The sequence below is a fragment of the Pteronotus mesoamericanus genome, unplaced genomic scaffold (genome assembly GCF_021234165.1).
Source record: "Pteronotus mesoamericanus isolate MK-2021 breed Mesoamerican mustached bat unplaced genomic scaffold, CSHL_Meso_final contig_68, whole genome shotgun sequence".
Classification (NCBI taxonomy): domain Eukaryota; kingdom Metazoa; phylum Chordata; class Mammalia; order Chiroptera; family Mormoopidae; genus Pteronotus; species Pteronotus mesoamericanus.
The window spans coordinates 23179817-23197011 of NW_026555234.1; the positions used below are offsets into that span (position 1 = coordinate 23179817).

General features: G+C 47.8%; 1 protein-coding gene across 3 annotated transcripts in view; it reads left to right on the top strand.

Annotated features, from left to right (window-relative positions):
* TBC1D1 (TBC1 domain family member 1) overlaps positions 1–17195 on the top strand; it is a 208410-nt gene that overhangs the window by 170732 nt on the left and 20483 nt on the right. For all 3 annotated transcript variants that reach the window (XM_054582037.1, XM_054582038.1, XM_054582039.1), the window contains 3 exons: positions 3293–3454; positions 8760–8918; positions 16406–16650. In XM_054582037.1, the coding sequence (XP_054438012.1) occupies positions 3293–3454; positions 8760–8918; positions 16406–16650 (566 nt within the window). The remainder of the gene's footprint in view (positions 1–3292; positions 3455–8759; positions 8919–16405; positions 16651–17195) is intronic.

Consider the following 17195-nt stretch of genomic DNA (forward strand, 5'->3'; position numbering starts at 1 on the left):
ATTTCCCTATAAATTGTTGTTTATTTCAATTAGTGTACCCTTCATTTCTGACTGGATCTTTTTTATGCTGCTTAGGTCCTCACTAAGTTCCTTAGCATCCTTTCCTTATAACCAGTGTTTTGAACTTCTCATCTGACAGATTGTGTATCTCTATTTTGTTTAGTTCTTTTTCTGGCATTTTGATCTGTTCTTTCATTTGGGCCATGTATCTTTGTCTCCTCATTTTGGCAGCCTCTTTGTGTTGGTTCTATGTGTTAGGTAGAGCTGCTAAGATTTCCTGTCTTGGTAGCGTGGCCTAATGTAGTAGGTGTCCTCCTGTAGGGTCCACTGGCACAGCCTCCCCTATCACCCAAGCTGGGTACTTGAGGTGCACCCTTCATGTCGGCCAGGTACACCCTTCTCTTGTGATTGAGCCTTGATTGCTGTTGGCAGGTCAATGGGAGGGATTTACCCGGGCCAGTCAGCTGCAAGGACTGACTGCGATCACTGACCACCAATCTCTGCACTCCGTAGAGGATCAGCTGTGCAGGGACAGGGCGGTAGTGCTTCGACATGCTCTGTAGCTGTTCACTGGTTGTGCAGGTCCTGGGGTTTCTCAGGTGGTGCAGGCCAAGGTCAGCCCCCTCCTGTGTTCTGCCTGGGGCCATTTTGCATGAGCTGTAAAACAATCTAAGATGGCTGCTGCTAGTGCCATGCGTGGGGCCACTTAGCAAGAGGTACTGGGTCTGGAGTTCACTGAGACAAGCTTTTGCTTCTTTGATAGGATTTAGGGAGTTATAATGCATGAGCCAAGACCAGCCATTCATATGGAAAAGTTACTGTTAAGTTCGGGTGGGATGGAGTCTCAGGGGATCTTAAGGATGGAGCAAACAGTGTTAGCGAGATGGGGTCTCAGATATGGCACCCATTGACCGGTTCTGTGGCTTTGTAGGGGGAGAGCTTGGTAAAAGGGCAATGGCCTCTGCCTCCACCTTTCTGTCTGAGAGAAAGCTGTCCCCTACCTCTCACCTTGATGCCAGACACTTTAGTTCCTACCTGTATGCCACTGGTGCCTTTCAGGCTACTACACCAGTGCTGAAGCTCAGAGGGAGTGAGTCTCAGGTGTGGGTTCTTTTAAGGGAAAATGCTTGGGACTGTAGAAGTTTCTTTTACCTACTCAATCCCCACTGATTTTTGCAGGCAGAAGTTATGGGGACTTATCTTCCTGGTGCTGGAACCCTGGGCTAGGGGGCCTGGTGTGGTGCTGAGACTCCTTGCTCCTGAGATCTCCCTCCTGAATTTCTCTCCACCACACGTGAATTTGGGATGAGCCCTTTCTGCATCTCCGCCCCTCCTACCAGTCTGGATGGATATGGTTTCTTTAATTACATAGTTGCAGACTTCCATTCAACTTGATTTCTGTCTGTTCTGAGTGATGGTGGTTCTATATTTTAGTTGTAATTTTGAGGTGGTTGTGCGAGAAGGTGAGCCATGTTTACTGATGCCACCATCTTGACTGGAAATCCTAATTCTCACTTTAAAAGCAATAGGAACTGGAGTTAAGAAGCATAGTGGTAAAAAATAAAAACATAAGAAGCATAGTGGTTTAAAGCCCGAGGGCTTCATGTTCTGCCACCAGCACTTCTTACTTCTGTGGCCCTGGGCAAAGGAACAGCGCTGCTCAGCCTCAGTCTCCTGCGGAATAAAATGGGGTAGGCATGGGAGAGTGTGTATATTTGCAGGGGATAGGGCAGAACAGACTTGTGAGATGTATACACTGACTTACCAGTGTCTGTAGGACTAAGAACAACTTTTTGACAATAAACCTAACTATTGGGTCGGTCAAAGAGTCTGTTATGTTTTTTCCATAAAATAAAAGACACGTTTTTCATTTTCATCAGTACCTTTATTGGGATATTTTAGGTATGTCTGCTATCTCCCACAATTGGCTTCTAGTGGGTAGAGGCCAGGGGTGCTGCCAAACATCTTCCAGTGCATAAGAGAGCCCCACGGCAAAGAATTATTTGGCCAAAATGTCAGTAGTACCAGGGAACTTTGCAAACCACTTTTGACCTGTTCAGTCCATTGCAGCACCTTCTCCATACACTGCACAAGTCTTTTCTTTTTCTTTCTTTTGCATTTCCATTGCATTTTACCTTTCTTGAAATAATAATACACCAAAAATGTTGCATATATTCTTTCATCTTCAGTATTAAAATGGCTACACAAAAATCCACCCATTTTGATAAGGTTTTTTTTAGTGCACACTGATATGACAGCTGTCACAGTACAATCTAACAAAATTGTTTCGAATGAAGTTAAAGAGAATTAAGCACTACTAGAGCCATTGTATGGAAAAAAACTAAATGAACTTTTTGGCCAACTCAATACTTAGTTGAAATGGATAAACTTCTCAAAAGATGCACTTTACCAAGAATGAAAATGAGAACACAAAGTAGATCTGAATACCCCTATATTTGTTAAAGAGATCAAATTTGTATTCAGAATCTTTCACACAAAGAAAAGTCTGCCTCAGATAGTTCCCCTGGATTCTAGAAAACATTTAAGGCCCTTAATTGACCCGTGCCTAATCCCAGAGAAAGAAAACGTATAAATTATAACAGCAAGCTCTATAGCACAGTGAGGTAGAGGGTCCCAGGTCTGTTCTGCTTCCTGCTCTGGGGCCTTGGTGAAGCCCCTGAGCCTCTGGTGCCTCAGAGTGACATCAGATTAAATGTTACTAAACATAAAGTGCTTAAGACATATAGTACTTATTATTATCATACAGAAGTAGAGTTTACCAGCTCTGCAAAAGTCTATGTATTGGCTTATACTTAGATGTGTATCCTACCTGCTCTCTTAATAAACTCACAGTCTAGATCTCAAATGTGATATGGAGTGGATCTGGGGGCCGACAACATGACCACTGTATCTAAATAGGTTTTATTGGTTTTAGGTAGAAATGAGGTGGTCTCTGTTAATCTTTATGAGAACTGTCAATTTAAATATCTTCCTGTATTGACCTCCCCCCGCTCCAGTTTGGTAACTTAGGTATAATTCTTTTTAATGCAGCTTTAAACTGAATAGGGCTGATGGGAAATGATAGCTACCTTCATATACATGAGGAGATGTCACATGAAGAGTGTAGATTTATTCTGTTCAGCTCCAGGAAGCAGAAACATGAGTACTGGCAGAAGCTACCTGGAGGACATTGCCCTGAATAAGAAAGAACCATCGTTGGAGGGCCACGTTGTTAACTAGAAGACATGCAACCGTAGTGTTCACTAACGCGCTCTTGAATGGTCTGTTCTAGCTTCTGAAAACGACTTGCTGAACAAGCGCCTGAAGCTTGCTTATGAAGAAATCACTCCGTGTCTTAAAGAAGTAACGGCAGTGTGGGAAAAGATGCTCGGTACACCAGGAAGATCTAAAATTAAGTTTGACATGGAAAAAATTCATTCGGCTGTTGGGCAAGGTAAGCTTTCCTGGAAATCAGTCCACAAACCTCGCCCCTCACTGATGATTGGGGAGAAGTATGAAATTTAAAAAAAAAATGTTTAAATGCAATTTTAGTGGGCATCTCTCTCCTATTTCTCATTCTTTAATTGATCTTTTTCCAGATATCTTAGCTAATTGTTGTGACTTTCATCACCTTTCATGATTCCTCTTAAGTAAATCAATTACAATGCCCCGACAACCAGGAAACAGGAAGAAGACAGAGGGAAGCCCAAGGACTTAGTTGCCTACAGACTGAGTAAAGACACGATGATACACTCTGAGTTAAAGAGTGAACTGAGAACCCACTGTGCGGCTTCTCTCTGAGCACCCTCGGGAGACAGCATAGAGGGGTAGGCGCAGACTAAAGACAGGTCATCCCAGATTCAGACCCCAGCCCTGCCAATCTGCAGTGTGATCTTAGGCAGGGGACTGAACCTCTCTGGGCCCCACTTTCCGCATGTGTCAGATGTGGGTGACGACAGTGGGTGCTGTGAGAAGCACATGAGCTTCCACCACAAGGCTCTGGAGAGCAGGCAGTTCGGCCATTGTGTTTAGTGTGGTCTGCTGGCCGTGTACCAGTCCGAACTGTTACTGGCTCAAGATAAGTAGAGAACCTGAGACAAAACATTTAGAAACTTTTACAGCCATTTGACAGATTCTAATAAAAAAAAATGTGGATTTTTATTTTGTCAGTTTTTTCCCCTCATTTTATTTTCCTACTAATTCATTTTTTACTATGTGTTATAAAGGTATCAGTTTGCTGTGGACTGGAAAATTTTTAAAGAAAAAAACTGGTCCTTCATCACAGATACTTGGAGTTGCACCATTTTAGAGCTTAATTTCGATGACTGTTAGTGTTCAAGTGAAACAACCATTTCTTTTAAAATGTATATGCGAGTGTCTGCTGGTGAGAGTGGAAGCTTTTTGAGTCTAATCTAATTCCAGTGCCCCTGAGTTCAATCTAGCCATGAATAACCAAGCTTTTAGAAAAAGGGTTGCAAATGGATATAAATCTAATGGTTTTCTTCTGACTTCACTAGCCGTTCAGTGGAAGAAGATACACATGCATCATTCATCTCTCAGACAGAAAGCGGAGCAGAGTGGTCTTGTTCTACTCGAGACAGTTAGGCATTAGTGAACCTCTGTCTGGGTTTTGACGGCATCAACTTTAGTAATACCTGGTCATTGCCAGTTATGACTTTCCCCTTTCTATGGCCGGGGAAACTTGTTGAGTAATTGAGCAGCTGAGTAATGGCCACAGGGCTGGTCTCACATCCTGGTTCTAGGCACTGTCTGGTACTGCCTGTGGCTGGACGGCGCCTCAGCAGTGCTGTCCTCTGAGATGAGAAATGTGGAAAGTGGTGAGGACACAGGTGCCAGGTTGGCCAGGGCTTCCTGTGGGATTTTTGGCAGGTGTCCTCACCTTTCTGGGCTCTGGCTTCCCGGCTGCTGGAATGAGAGGCTTGGACCAGGCAGAGGACCTCAGAGCTCTGCCGCAGTTCTCACATTCTTTGCACCCATAGTGGTTCCTGGAGGCTTACCATTGCACCACATGGCCCTCGATAGCTGTTTTGGAAAAGGAGGAAGCAGAGAAAAGAATGAGTTTGTTCTTTCCCTTTTTCTTGTTGACTACACGATGGTCTTCAGGTGGCTTTGTTTCTACAAAAGGTAAATCTCCTCGGTCTGTGAGAGCTGTTCCAGATGTTTGACTCTCTTACAAGCCTGACCCCTGGAAAGACTGGTTTTCATCATACATTTTATGAGGGGGACCAAAAGAAGTACTCCAGGTATCCACACCCTGTGCAGTGAAGTTAAGGAGGGATGGCTGAACGTTTTGAACACTGAGGTGAATTGACGCTGACCTGGAATTCCCTCATGTGTTCCGGACATTGCCACCTCACTCACTGTGGCAGAAACTCTGTATCTCTAACTGTAAAAGGGGCTTTGTCAGTTACTCAGCTGGTTTCAACACATAGGATTTTACGACTCCAAACAAATAGCCACAGGCCGTTCTGTAGCTCAGAATAAAAAATGAGATCAAATCAGAACCCACCTTTGGCCTTCGGTTCTAGGCCCAGTCACTTCCAAGCCCTTGAAAGAAAAGACGGTCCCTTTTTGGGTAAGAGTCCCCTAAGTGATGAAAATGAAGGGATTTGTGAACTTTCCAAGTAAAAACTTAGTCACAGCAGGATTAGGATGGCAGTTTGGGAGACGGTAGGATAGTCCTATGGAATTTTGCATATTCCAAAGCTTAGTTTAGCTTTAAATGATTTCTTTTTTTAATAATTTATTTGAATGATCTCATTTAATGATTAAAAGATGTCAGGTAGAACTTTATAAACGGGTGTGCTTTTCTAGGAATGGGCTGGCACAGAGGAGACCTGAGCAGTTGGCAGCGTGGGCCAGATGCGGACTCCCCTTACCTTTGATTGGGAGTCGAACCAGCAACCCTTCCTAGATGTTAATCAGTCAAAACTGGCCTGCAGTAGGAAAGAATGCTTACTGTGGCATCGTTTAATAGCCAAGAAATAAAACAGAACCAAAACCCCCAACCGTGTGACCACACCCATGTCATAGCCCTTGAAAATGACACAGTAGATTTGTATTGATGCAGAAGATGAGCTGCTGAACGAAAGAAAAAAGTACAGCGTGGGCTCACGCACAGCTGTGTGTGTGTCTGTGTCATGAGGTGTTTGCAGATATCTGAGTAACAGGCAGGATGACCGTGCCTCTGGTTTGCCGGGCCGAGCCCTGGTTTACCGCTTGTTCCAATAAAATAATGAATATCCTCCCTCCTCCTCTTTGCTCTCAAAAGCTTCCCCTTTTGGATGGTGAATTATACATTTATTCTAGTCATGGGTATCTTTTCATTTTCTTCTTTATACCATTTGCCTTTTCAGAAGTTTTTTATTTAAATAGCAGGCATATATTGCTTTTAAAGTCATAAAAATTAAAAGGTGTTTACATCGGGGTGGCCGCCCAGAACCCCGCCTGCAGGCCCCACGCAGACCCCCCAGCTTAGGAGGGAGGCAAAACGGAGCGCAGGGGCGAGCGTCGCGGGCCCCCCGTAGCAAAAACGTTGGCTCCGGTTTGCATGGCCCTTTGTGTTAACTCACGCATCTGAGCTCTCCCTTAAATAGCAGAGTATATGGTGCTGTCCAGAGACATGGCCAGTGTTTTTTTCCTCCCGAAAGGTAAAGGCCTGATAAGTTTAATGAGAATGACTTAGTAATAGGAGGAAATTGTTCATCTCATAACTTGGGAAAATTTCCCAGTTTGAAAAACGTATTTTGTGAAAAGCCCCACTATAAATCACTCAACATGCTAACTGGTTTTCAGCCTGCGTTTATTTCAAATATGGTTTGAAGTATTACTAAAGGCCAACCTGTGTGTGTATATACACATAGATACCTAGGACATACCTCTGAGCAGGAATAGTAGAAAGGGAGAGAAACAATAAAATAGTATCAGAAAGCCCAGGGCATATTAGTTTCCTGTTGCTCTTGCAACAAATTATCACAAAATTGGTGACTAAAACAACAGAAATTATTCTCTCACATCCCGGAGGCCTGAAGTCTAAAGTGAAGGTGTTGGCAGAGTTGCACTTGACCTCTTTCAGCTTCTGGTGGCTGCTGGCACCGTGGCTTGTAGCTGCCTCCCTCTAGTTTCTGCCTCTTTGGTCACATGGCCTCCTCCTCTGGTCTTCTCCTCTCTGTCTCTCTCTTTTCTTTAAATATTTTATTTATTTTTAGACAGGGGAAGGGGGAGAGAAAGAGAAATATCAATGTGTGGTTGCCTCTTGCGCACCCCCTACTGGGGACCTGGGCCACAACCCAGGCATGTGCCCTGATTAGGAGTTGAACCAGCGACCCTTTGGTTGTCAGGCTGGGGCTCAAGCCACTGAGCCACACCAGCCAACGCTCCTCTCTGTGTCTCTTATAAAGACATTTGACAATGGATAGAAGGCCCACTGGATAATCCAGGGAGATCTCATTTCCAAATCTTAATTATATATATGAAGACCCTTATCCCAAATAAGGTAACATTCACATGTTCTGGGGATTCGGATGTAGACATATTTTTTTGGAAACCACCATTCAACCCACTACATGGGTCATCAGATTAACACTGAGCTATATATTCAGAGAAAGTATAGGATGTGGTCACAGCTAAGTGTGGCCCTATGTTTCTCCCACAGGCTAACTCCCCCCCCCCCCACAATTGGTATGTGTAAGGAAAAAACCAAATTACTTAGCACACCTCAAGTATTTCCAAGAGATGGCTGTGCATGATTATTTCAGAGTAATTCCTGTGCGCCAAGGAATAGACTGACTTCTATCTGGTTCAAAGGCATAAATGGTTCTTTTATTATTAATTGCCAGGCAGGAACACAAAATATTTTTTTCTCCAGTACCTGTGTGAACAGGGGCTCGCCTGACTACTGTGACAGGGAGGACATCAGCAGAAAATGTCAGCCCCACACCTACGCTGCCACTAACCAGCTCACACAGCTGGGCGATCTCAGGCAAGGGACCTTGTCTCGTTGGCCTCTGTCTCCTCATCTTTACCATGAGAATAATAGTTCCCTTAGCATGTTGTAGGGATGACGCCAAGTGCTCCAGGCTGCTCCCTGCCCAGCTCAAAAACTTTCTGTGGCTCCCTAGAGCTACCGAATGAAGTGCGGGTTTCTTGCCCTCAGTTTTGCCTCTAATAAAACCCTTCCAGCCTGACAGCCCCCTGCTCCCTCGCCACATGTGCCTGGTGCCTGCGGTGACACAGCACTCACAGCTCCCTTCCTCTGTCTTCCCTCTTCCTCTCCCCTCATCCTAAGTCCTCGCACAAGTAAAAGATTCTGTGAAATTTTTATTTCCTTCATCTTAACTCGCCTCCCTTTGATTATACCCCTTTCATGAGATGACGCTCTGCATTGCAGTTACATGCTTGGTCTTTTCTCCCTAGGACGCTCTGAACTGGCACTGCGCAGGGCTCCTGCCATGCGCAGGTTATCCCTGGCAGATCCTCTATAACTCGAACAGAGTATATATTTGAAAGGTGAAAGGAAAAGTCAGGGGGGAGGGGAGTGTGAAGAGAAAAAGAGGGAGGTAGAAGGAGGGAGGGAGGAAGGAAGGAAATAGGACACAATTGTCATTGCTTCCTATGCTGCTAATTCATAATGGAACGATAATTCAGATCAATGGAAAAAAAAACAACGCATTTTTATTATTAACTTGTATTCTGTGCATAAAGTCTTTCTCTGTATTTTCTGTCCCCCGCCCCTGAAGGCGTGCCACGTCATCACCGGGGTGAAATCTGGAAATTCCTAGCAGAGCAGTACCACCTTAAACACCAGTTTCCCAGCAAACAGCAGCCAAAGGACACTCCATACAAAGAACTCTTAAAGCAGCTCACCTCCCAGCAGCACGCGATTCTTATCGACCTTGGTAAGTCTGCAGATCGATTTGGTGTGGAAATGGAAGTTTCACTCACTTGAAAAATCTGGAGAGACTGTCCGAGTTATTTAGTGATCTGCCTTTAGGTTTAGCAATCAAAATTTGCTACTGAGCCTTTCAATTAAAAAAGCCCTGGAGTAATCACAAATGCCTCGGTCAAGTACACATAAAAATCCCCCCTCTCCTCGCCGGGCAGCACGTTCGCGCCGCTCAGCATGGGGGTGGCCGTAACAGAGGCTCCAGCCATGACCGCGGTTCAGGTCAGTAATTCAAACACTGACAGGAGGTTTCCTGGAAACCTTAAGTGTCAGAGCCGAGGCTTGGTTTAACTACAGGGGTCGCTCCTTAGCCTTTACTGTGTTCAAACAGGATTTATTGGAAAAATTGTCAAAAGCAGATTGTGTGCGCCTGGGTCAGTTTTATTTTGGAAAAAGGTGGGTACCTTGTCTCTTGCACCGTTTTGAACAACACTTGAGATGGGAACAACGTAGTGGACACGTGCGCCATTGCTGCAGGGAAGAACATATGTAATTAGGATGGGATTAGGGTGCATTTATGTGCAAAAGAGCCTCTGACTTGTCAGCAGCCACACATGGGGTGGAGGCGGGCACATCCCCTTCTGCCTGCTGCCTCCCACGGGGGCCACTGGGGCCACCGTCTCCACCGGCAGCTGGGCTCCCAGGACACCCACGGGCCCCATGCGAGGGCCGCACAGAGCCCGGTCCTGCTGCTTGCAGAGCACATGGCCCTGCTTCCGGGATAGTCATCCTGGCTGTTGGGCTGCCGCCCGGGACTCTCTGGAGCCCTTGTCTGCTTCACGCCTGGCAGCGGCCTGTCTCTTTAGGTCCTGGTAGCAGCCAGAAGGGAGGGAGGACATTCCCAGTAATAGGAGGTGGGAGCCAGATCAGCAGTATCACCTCTTCTCTTTCCAGCCACATGGCAAACCTAACCGTAAGGGTTAATTTCACAGAGGTTGCTCTTTTGGTCTAAGCTCAGGAGTCATCTCTGAGACACCATCCCTGACTATAGCCTCTTTTCCCAGCTTCTGGCTGAATTAGCTCCCTCTGTTAAGCCGTTGCCTCTACCCGTCTCTCCTCTCCTGCCACCCCGTGGTACTTACCACATTTATTATTACAGTTATCATGATTATTTAAAGCTATTTCCTGGCTTTACCTTATACCTAATGTTGTGTGATGTTTACTTCAACTACTTTCTTTAATCCTCACCACACAACCAGATAGATGTTATTCTCTCCCTGTTCAGAGTTGAGAAACTGGAAGCACAGAGAGATGGAGTAACCCGCTCCCGGTGGCACGGCTGCTGTGCTGCTGAGCGCTGTGTGTCTCCTGGGCCTGTGCCCTGTACCCTGCCCTCCCCATGACTGGCCTCGGTGTTAAGGCAGCGGCAGCAGCTTTCCTTATAGCCTTTCACCCCATGGGGCGTGGCCCTCTGTGGGCTGGGCTGGGGCTCCCCCAGCTCCTAGGCCCGAGCCTGCCACGTAGTAGGTGCTCGGCCAGTCTCTGGCGATGTTGAAGATGAGGCCCTGCACTAACACCTTGACCTCACATGACCCTCCCCACAGCTCTGGGATAGGAAACGAGGAAACAAGTGGTGACCACAGCCATACAGCTTAGCAAACCTCAGCCCACTGTGGCTCTCTGCGCCTCGTCCCTCAGGCCCACTGAGCCCAGGAGCTCATGTGTCCCCGTGACAGTGGCTGGCCGGGTGAAGGGGGATGCTGACAGGCTGTGATTATACCTCGGGGACAAAGTGGGGCTGGGGCCCGTTTGGCCCACTGACCCCAAGCAAAGCAGCTTTGTGAGTTGGCAATAGCTCTGTTTGCTAATGTGATGAGTAACAGAAAAAATGACATCATGTTCCTATCATGTGAAATGAAGTGAAAAATAAATTCAGAGGAGGAGACTGAAAGGGAGGGAGTACAGACGGTTCCTCTGCTGCCCACCAGTCCTTCCCAGGAAGGCGGGGCGGCCGTGGAGAAGGGAACATGCTTCCCCCTCCTTGATTCAAATGTTCTGTTCCCCAGCTTCCCTTTCACTCTTCCATGGTCTGGCTTGGCTGCCTGCCTGCTGTCGCTCAGATGTAATCACTTTTCTGCGGAGGAGAAGGAGATGCCAGGGCCGGGGGGCCTCGCCCCAGCGGCCCACGGCAGCCTTTCCTCCAGTTGGCACGTCATCTGGGTGCGCCAGGATTCTTTTCTCATGCACGGGCAGGGCCAGGCTGCACGCACATCCTCTCCGTCCCTACCCGTCTCCTACCCGAGGCCAGCTGTGGCCACCGGCCCTGAGGGCTCTGGCCGCCTCTCTCCACTGCTCTCCTGGCTCTGGCCTGGCCTCCATTTTGGATCCCCTCCAGAGGCCCTCCCAAGGCCAAAAGGAAGCTCTGTTTCCACCAGTGCATTTCTCAGGTAACCTCTGTGCATCTCTCCAGGCTTTATCCATGGACCTACCTGCACCAGCCTTTTCTCTGCACTTGAACTGGCAAAACCTGTATGTTGGCCCAGACCCAGCGGTTCCATGGAGCCCTGCCCGCCAGGCTCCGCTCGCTTGGGTTCAGGGAGGCCTCACTTAGAAGTTCCTCCAAGCTTCCCGTTGCTTTCTCCTCACCTCTCACCAAGGGATGGCATTTGCCAAGGCAGTTGTTTAGTCTACACTTTCTATTTAGTCTACACGATGGCTAACTCAAGGCCCAATAAAGGTGTACAGTACAGAGTGAAACAAATCATAGGTCAGTTTTTCTGAGAAAGTGACATCCATATTCTAGCCAGAACAGAATGCTTGTTGGTTGGACATACTTTGAGCTTTCATAGATTTTTGTTTTCCTGCTTCTTGCTCTACTTACTGAAATTCAATGTGAGTCTAATCAACTTTTTTGCAAGATTTTTTTTCTTCCAAAGAGTAAGAATGGTGAACTGTAGTTGGGCAATGTTTTATACTTTGGGAAACTTCTCTACGTTTGTTAGATCTCAACTTTATGCAGCCCTATATGAACTTGGGCACATGTTATCCCATTAGAGGTGATGAATGAGTCCCGGAGACGTTGAGTCCTTTGCCCAAATTACAGGCTACTCAGTGGCAGAAAGTTCTAGAATCTAGGTCTCCCTAATCTCCCTATCATGTCCCTTCTGGGACACGGTATCACTCTGTTTTTCTTGGCTCTGCCCACTCCATAGCAACTCAGCTTTTCCTCCCACAGTTAGGTGGCATAGTGCTCCTTCTGAATTGACCGCACCAGCCAGGAGAGAACAGCTTCTCCCAGGGCTTAGCAGATGATACTTAGCAGATGGTTCCCAAGGCCTTGGTTCAGGGACCCGCCCTGCCCGTTAAGCCTGGTTTCCGCTGCATCCATTTGTGCAGCCCCCTCTTCTCTGGCTCTCCGTCCTGGGTGGCAACACGGACGGACGAGCATCCTGCTTTGTAGCTGGACCCCTTGCTCCAGTTGTGGCCACACTGAAGGCTGCCAGTGACACTGAGCAACTGGCAGGACACCCCTTCAGGCCCCACTTCGTCCCCCATCCTCTGCCACTTCAGGTGCTCCTCGAGCTGCCATCCCCGCCTGGACGCGCTTCAGGAGTCTGGGCTCCCACCCCGGGGCACTGTGCAGCCCCTCCCAGGATAGGAAGTTGCCGGAGCAGCACTGAGATGGGTCCAGAAATGTAGGAACACCTCCATCAGAGAGCAGAGCCAGGAATTCTCCTGATCTTCTCCCGCGTCCATTACTTATTTTATTAATCTGTGGTGGCAGAGCTAATGTACCCTGCAGAGGTCTGGTGAGCCTTTTGGTGACCAGAAGAAGTATTTTGGGATGGACTTCTAGAGACCCCCTCCCAGTGACCCCTAACCGGGGTTAGCCACGCCCATGCTGCTGAGAGAGGCAAAGCACGTATCCAAAGACGCGTTTCGGTCACGCATCCAGCATGGGAGCTGTTGTATTGATTTCTGCTTCCACTTAACATATTTTAACCAAAGGTTTCAAAGCTTCCTGGTATCTGGAAGAACAGGAGCTCTAAGCCAAGTGTTATAAAAGAGAATTTTCTCCTTGCTTCTTTAGAATCTGTAGATGAGAAGAAGAGCTGCCAAAAGGAAGGCCCCGCCAAGGGTGTTTAAGATGACTAAATATAGCCGAGTGGGGAGAGTTTTCTCCTCCCCAGCTTGGTAGCGCGCCTCCCTTGGCCGTGCCATGGAAAGCCGAGCGCCGCGTGCTTGGAGTAGGGGACGGGCTGCTCATTAACAACAGATGGGCGCTGGTGGGGAGCACTGCTTTCTGTGTCGTCTCTGGGCTGAAGTCCCATGTGAGAAACTAAAAAGCATTGATGGCAAAAGACAGAAGTCCCTCTAATTTGTCATACAGCGGTCCTGTTACGTGGCACGCCTGTCTCTCCAGTTGGGGACTTTGCTTTATGGAGGTCACTGGAACAGTCGCAGCTTAGGAGTCTCATAAATTCTTACACCAACAGCTATATGTGCGCGATTCTGAAGAGTCTGCCGTTGTCTCATGGTATCAAGACCACATCAGGCAATATTTATTTGATCCTTCTAAATATGCACTTGAACATCAAAGTGATATAACTAAATGTGGGTGACAAAAGAAAAGAGTAAGGCAGCGTGTGACTTCATTCCTTTCAGAGAGGTCTGGAACCTTCCCACGTCCTCGAGCTGGTCAGTGGTGTGCTGGCAAAGGTTTAACAGCTGGCTCCCCCTGCCCCTCAGATAAAGCCCTAGCATTAGCGTTTGCAGATTTCCATGGTGTAAACCCTCCCATGCTGCTCCCAACTTGATGTCATTGAGCAGAGGTGCGCATGGAGCTGGCAGGAGCCAGTCCTAACAGCCACTGGTTTCAGCCAAATGTTTCCTAAAAATAACCTGCGTAGAGCAGAGCTCTGCCTTCTTAATCTCCACCACCCGCCACCCCCACCCCCACCCCCACCCCCACCCCCACCCCCACGTCATTCAGTGGCGATTCACCAGGTGCTTTTCGAGCGCCCCGCACACACTGTGCGCTCTGGGAAGCACATGGTCTCCAGCCTCAGTGCGGCCTGACCATTGGTGGCCTGGCTCTGCAGCCAGGCTGCCACAGTTTCCTCTTCCGTCTGAATCTTTCCCAAGAGGGCCTTGTCTGAGGCCTTAGCACAGAGCGTGAGATGCACGTGTGTGGTTCCTTTTCACATTGGCTTGCTAATTAAGGTGGTGTGTTTGGCAGGATTTGGCCCCAGGTTTGCTCTCACATAACACACTGCTAGGGAGCAGGCTGCGGGGAAGACTAATGTCACCGCCACTGGAGGCTGCCGAGGGAGCTCCCTTCCCGACAGGGACCTGCCTTCGCAGGGTCTGTTTCAAAGTGAAAATACAGAGCTCATTGTTAAATTAAGAATTTCAAGATGGCGACAGCATCTTGAAACCCAGCACGAGGCCCCCCAAACACAGAGCCTGTGTGGCTGCGCAGGACACATGCTGTGAAGGCCCTGCCTCACATCTGACACCTGTTGAGTGGCCAGATTGGCAAAAGTCACTCTCCAGGCTGCCAGCTCATCCTCTTAGGAACCTTGTTACATGAGAACTGTGCTCTCCACAAGCAAGGCCAGTTTGTGTGAGCTCGTGTTTCCATGTGTGTGGTATCAGTGTGAGGGGTATCTGATGAGCAGAAATGATAACATTGAAGGCTTCAAATTAAAATCAAAAACCTTTCCTGGTGTTCCTCCCTGCCAGAAAACTCCTGTATGTTCTGCCACCTGCACCTATTTAAGACCCTCAGGGGGCGGGGTGGCGCATGCCCGGCAGGGCACGGGCAGGGGCGGGGGCAAGCATGCAGAGGTGGGACATGCCCACCCACCTGGCAGCTGGCGGGGGTAATAGAGTGTAGCATGTCCTGGGTATCTTTGCCCCAGTCCCTTTGAGAACCCGCAGAGAGCAGTGGACTTGTGCTGTCAGTATGGTGGCTGCGTGTGGCTGTTGAGCACTTGAGATGTGGCTAGTCTGAAGTAAGAGGTACTGTCAATAAAGAATACACTAGATTTCAAAGGCTTAGCATGAGAAAAAGAATGTCTCAATAATTTGTATATTGATTACCTATTGAAAATGGTAGCATTTTGTACACATTGGGTTAAACAGAATGTCTTATTAAAATTAATTTCTCCTGTTACTTTTTCACGTGGCTGCTGGAAATTTTAAATTATGCATGTGGCTTGCCATACAGGTCAGCCGTGCCTGCGGCTCTGGCCTCGGAAGATGTGCAGGTGTGATTATACCCTCTCCTACTTAGCACACGCACACGCTCAGTTCTGCCTGCAACCTGGAGGGGTTCAGAGACCTGGAGGGCCCCCCTCGCAGTTCCTAAGTTAACCCTGGAGTGGAGGATGAAGCTGGGAGGGTAGGTGAGGAGGTGCGTGTGCAGAGCTCCGCTGGGGAGCTATTGATTGCTTTTTAGCAGCAGGATGGCACGTGTGAGGTATGTTTCGAGAACATTTGTGGGGAGAAAAAGTAGAGCGGGCAAGACATGGCGGCAGGGCAAGGAATCAGGAGGACCGTAAGGGGACTGCTGCCACCCTCTCAAATCAAGGTCAGGTGAACCGCTCTAGACTGACAGATGCTTTCTCACAAGGCCGAAGAACACGAATGTGCCCTCTTCCTTTTGCTGGGCCAAATAATTAAGCCGAGCAATTCACTTGTGGCCTAGATGCACCTTCGGCCTCTGCCCATCAGACGAGGCCAGGACTCTCACCTGGGCCCACCCTGGGCTCTGGCTGAGCACTTTTCCTCTCGATCAGGCACTTCTCAGCTCCCTGGAAACACCTTGCCATCAGCCACATTCCAGGAGAGGGCAAGGTGGGATTTGATAGGTATCAGCCCCAAAAGCCTCCCCGACAAAAGTTTTTAAATCTTTTCTGAATACCAGCTTTTTGTATAAATAATCAGGAGGTTGAAAGCTTATTTTTAACCTCTTTCTGGGAAGGAAGATACCTGTTTGGTGTAAAAGAAAACACCTGCTCCTCGTTCTGTTTCAAAGTGGTGTCTGTGGCTTAAAAATACAGAAAATAATGCATGAGGCCGGAAGCATTGGCAGGCACAATACGGGCCATGTGGGGAAAGCTGCTCCAAGGTTGTGTGGCCAGGCCGGGCCTTTGGCTGCCTTTACATGCTGCTGGGACAGGTGCCGCTGAAGAACCGCAGCTGTCCGCTCCTCTGTTGGGAGGACTGACAGTTCTCTTTTTGCTTTAGCTTGAAATCCAGCTACCTGTAAGGCCTCAGGTAGTTCTGATCTCTTTTGCCGCACAACAGCATGAGTGCTTGCTGAGGTGTTAATGGCAAACATTATTCCAGGAACAACCAGATGACCTTGTTTGCAGAGCTGACTTACAATATCCAGCTTCTAAGGATCTGCTGCTTTAACCTGAAGCCCATCAGATTGCTGGTTTGACAGGCTTTCTTTTCTAAAATTACAACTCGTGTGTTTTGTTTCCACAGGGCGAACCTTTCCAACACATCCGTACTTCTCGGCCCAGCTAGGAGCGGGGCAGCTGTCGCTTTACAACATTTTGAAGGCCTACTCACTCCTAGACCAGGAAGTGGGATATTGCCAAGGCCTCAGCTTTGTAGCAGGCATTTTGCTGCTTCACATGGGAGAGGAAGAGGCGTTTCACATGCTCAAGTTTCTGATGTTTGACAGGGGACTGCGGAAACAGTATCGGCCAGACATGATTATTTTACAGGTAGAACGCTCTGGATGTCTTTGATGGAGACACATGCCAAAATGTTTATGATTCCTTGCCAGGTATAGCTAGGGAGCTTTTTCTTACTTTTTTTAAAATTTTATTTTTAAATTACAGTTTTTATACTCTATTATTTTGTAGTAGTTTCAGGTGTACATCGTAGTGGTTAGACAATTATATACTTTACAATGTGTTCACCCCCAATATTTCTAGTACCCGCCTGGCACCACATGTAGTTACTACAATGTCATGGACTGTATTCCCTGTGCTGTACCAACAGGCTTTTTCACCATCAGTTATTATTGTAATAGCAATCTTTGCCGAGAACGTGCTCTCTGCTAGGCATTACACCAAGTGCATCATAGACGCTCATCTCCTCACTAGCCCCCAGGAACACACTGTTAATTGGCTCAATTTATAGGTAGGAAAACTAAGACTCAGAGAGGTTATAAAACTTGATCAGGTCACATAGTTATCAAGTGGCCGAGTTGGGATTTAAACCCAGGCCTCTCTGAGTCTAGGGCCCTCCCTTTTATTCTTCATCA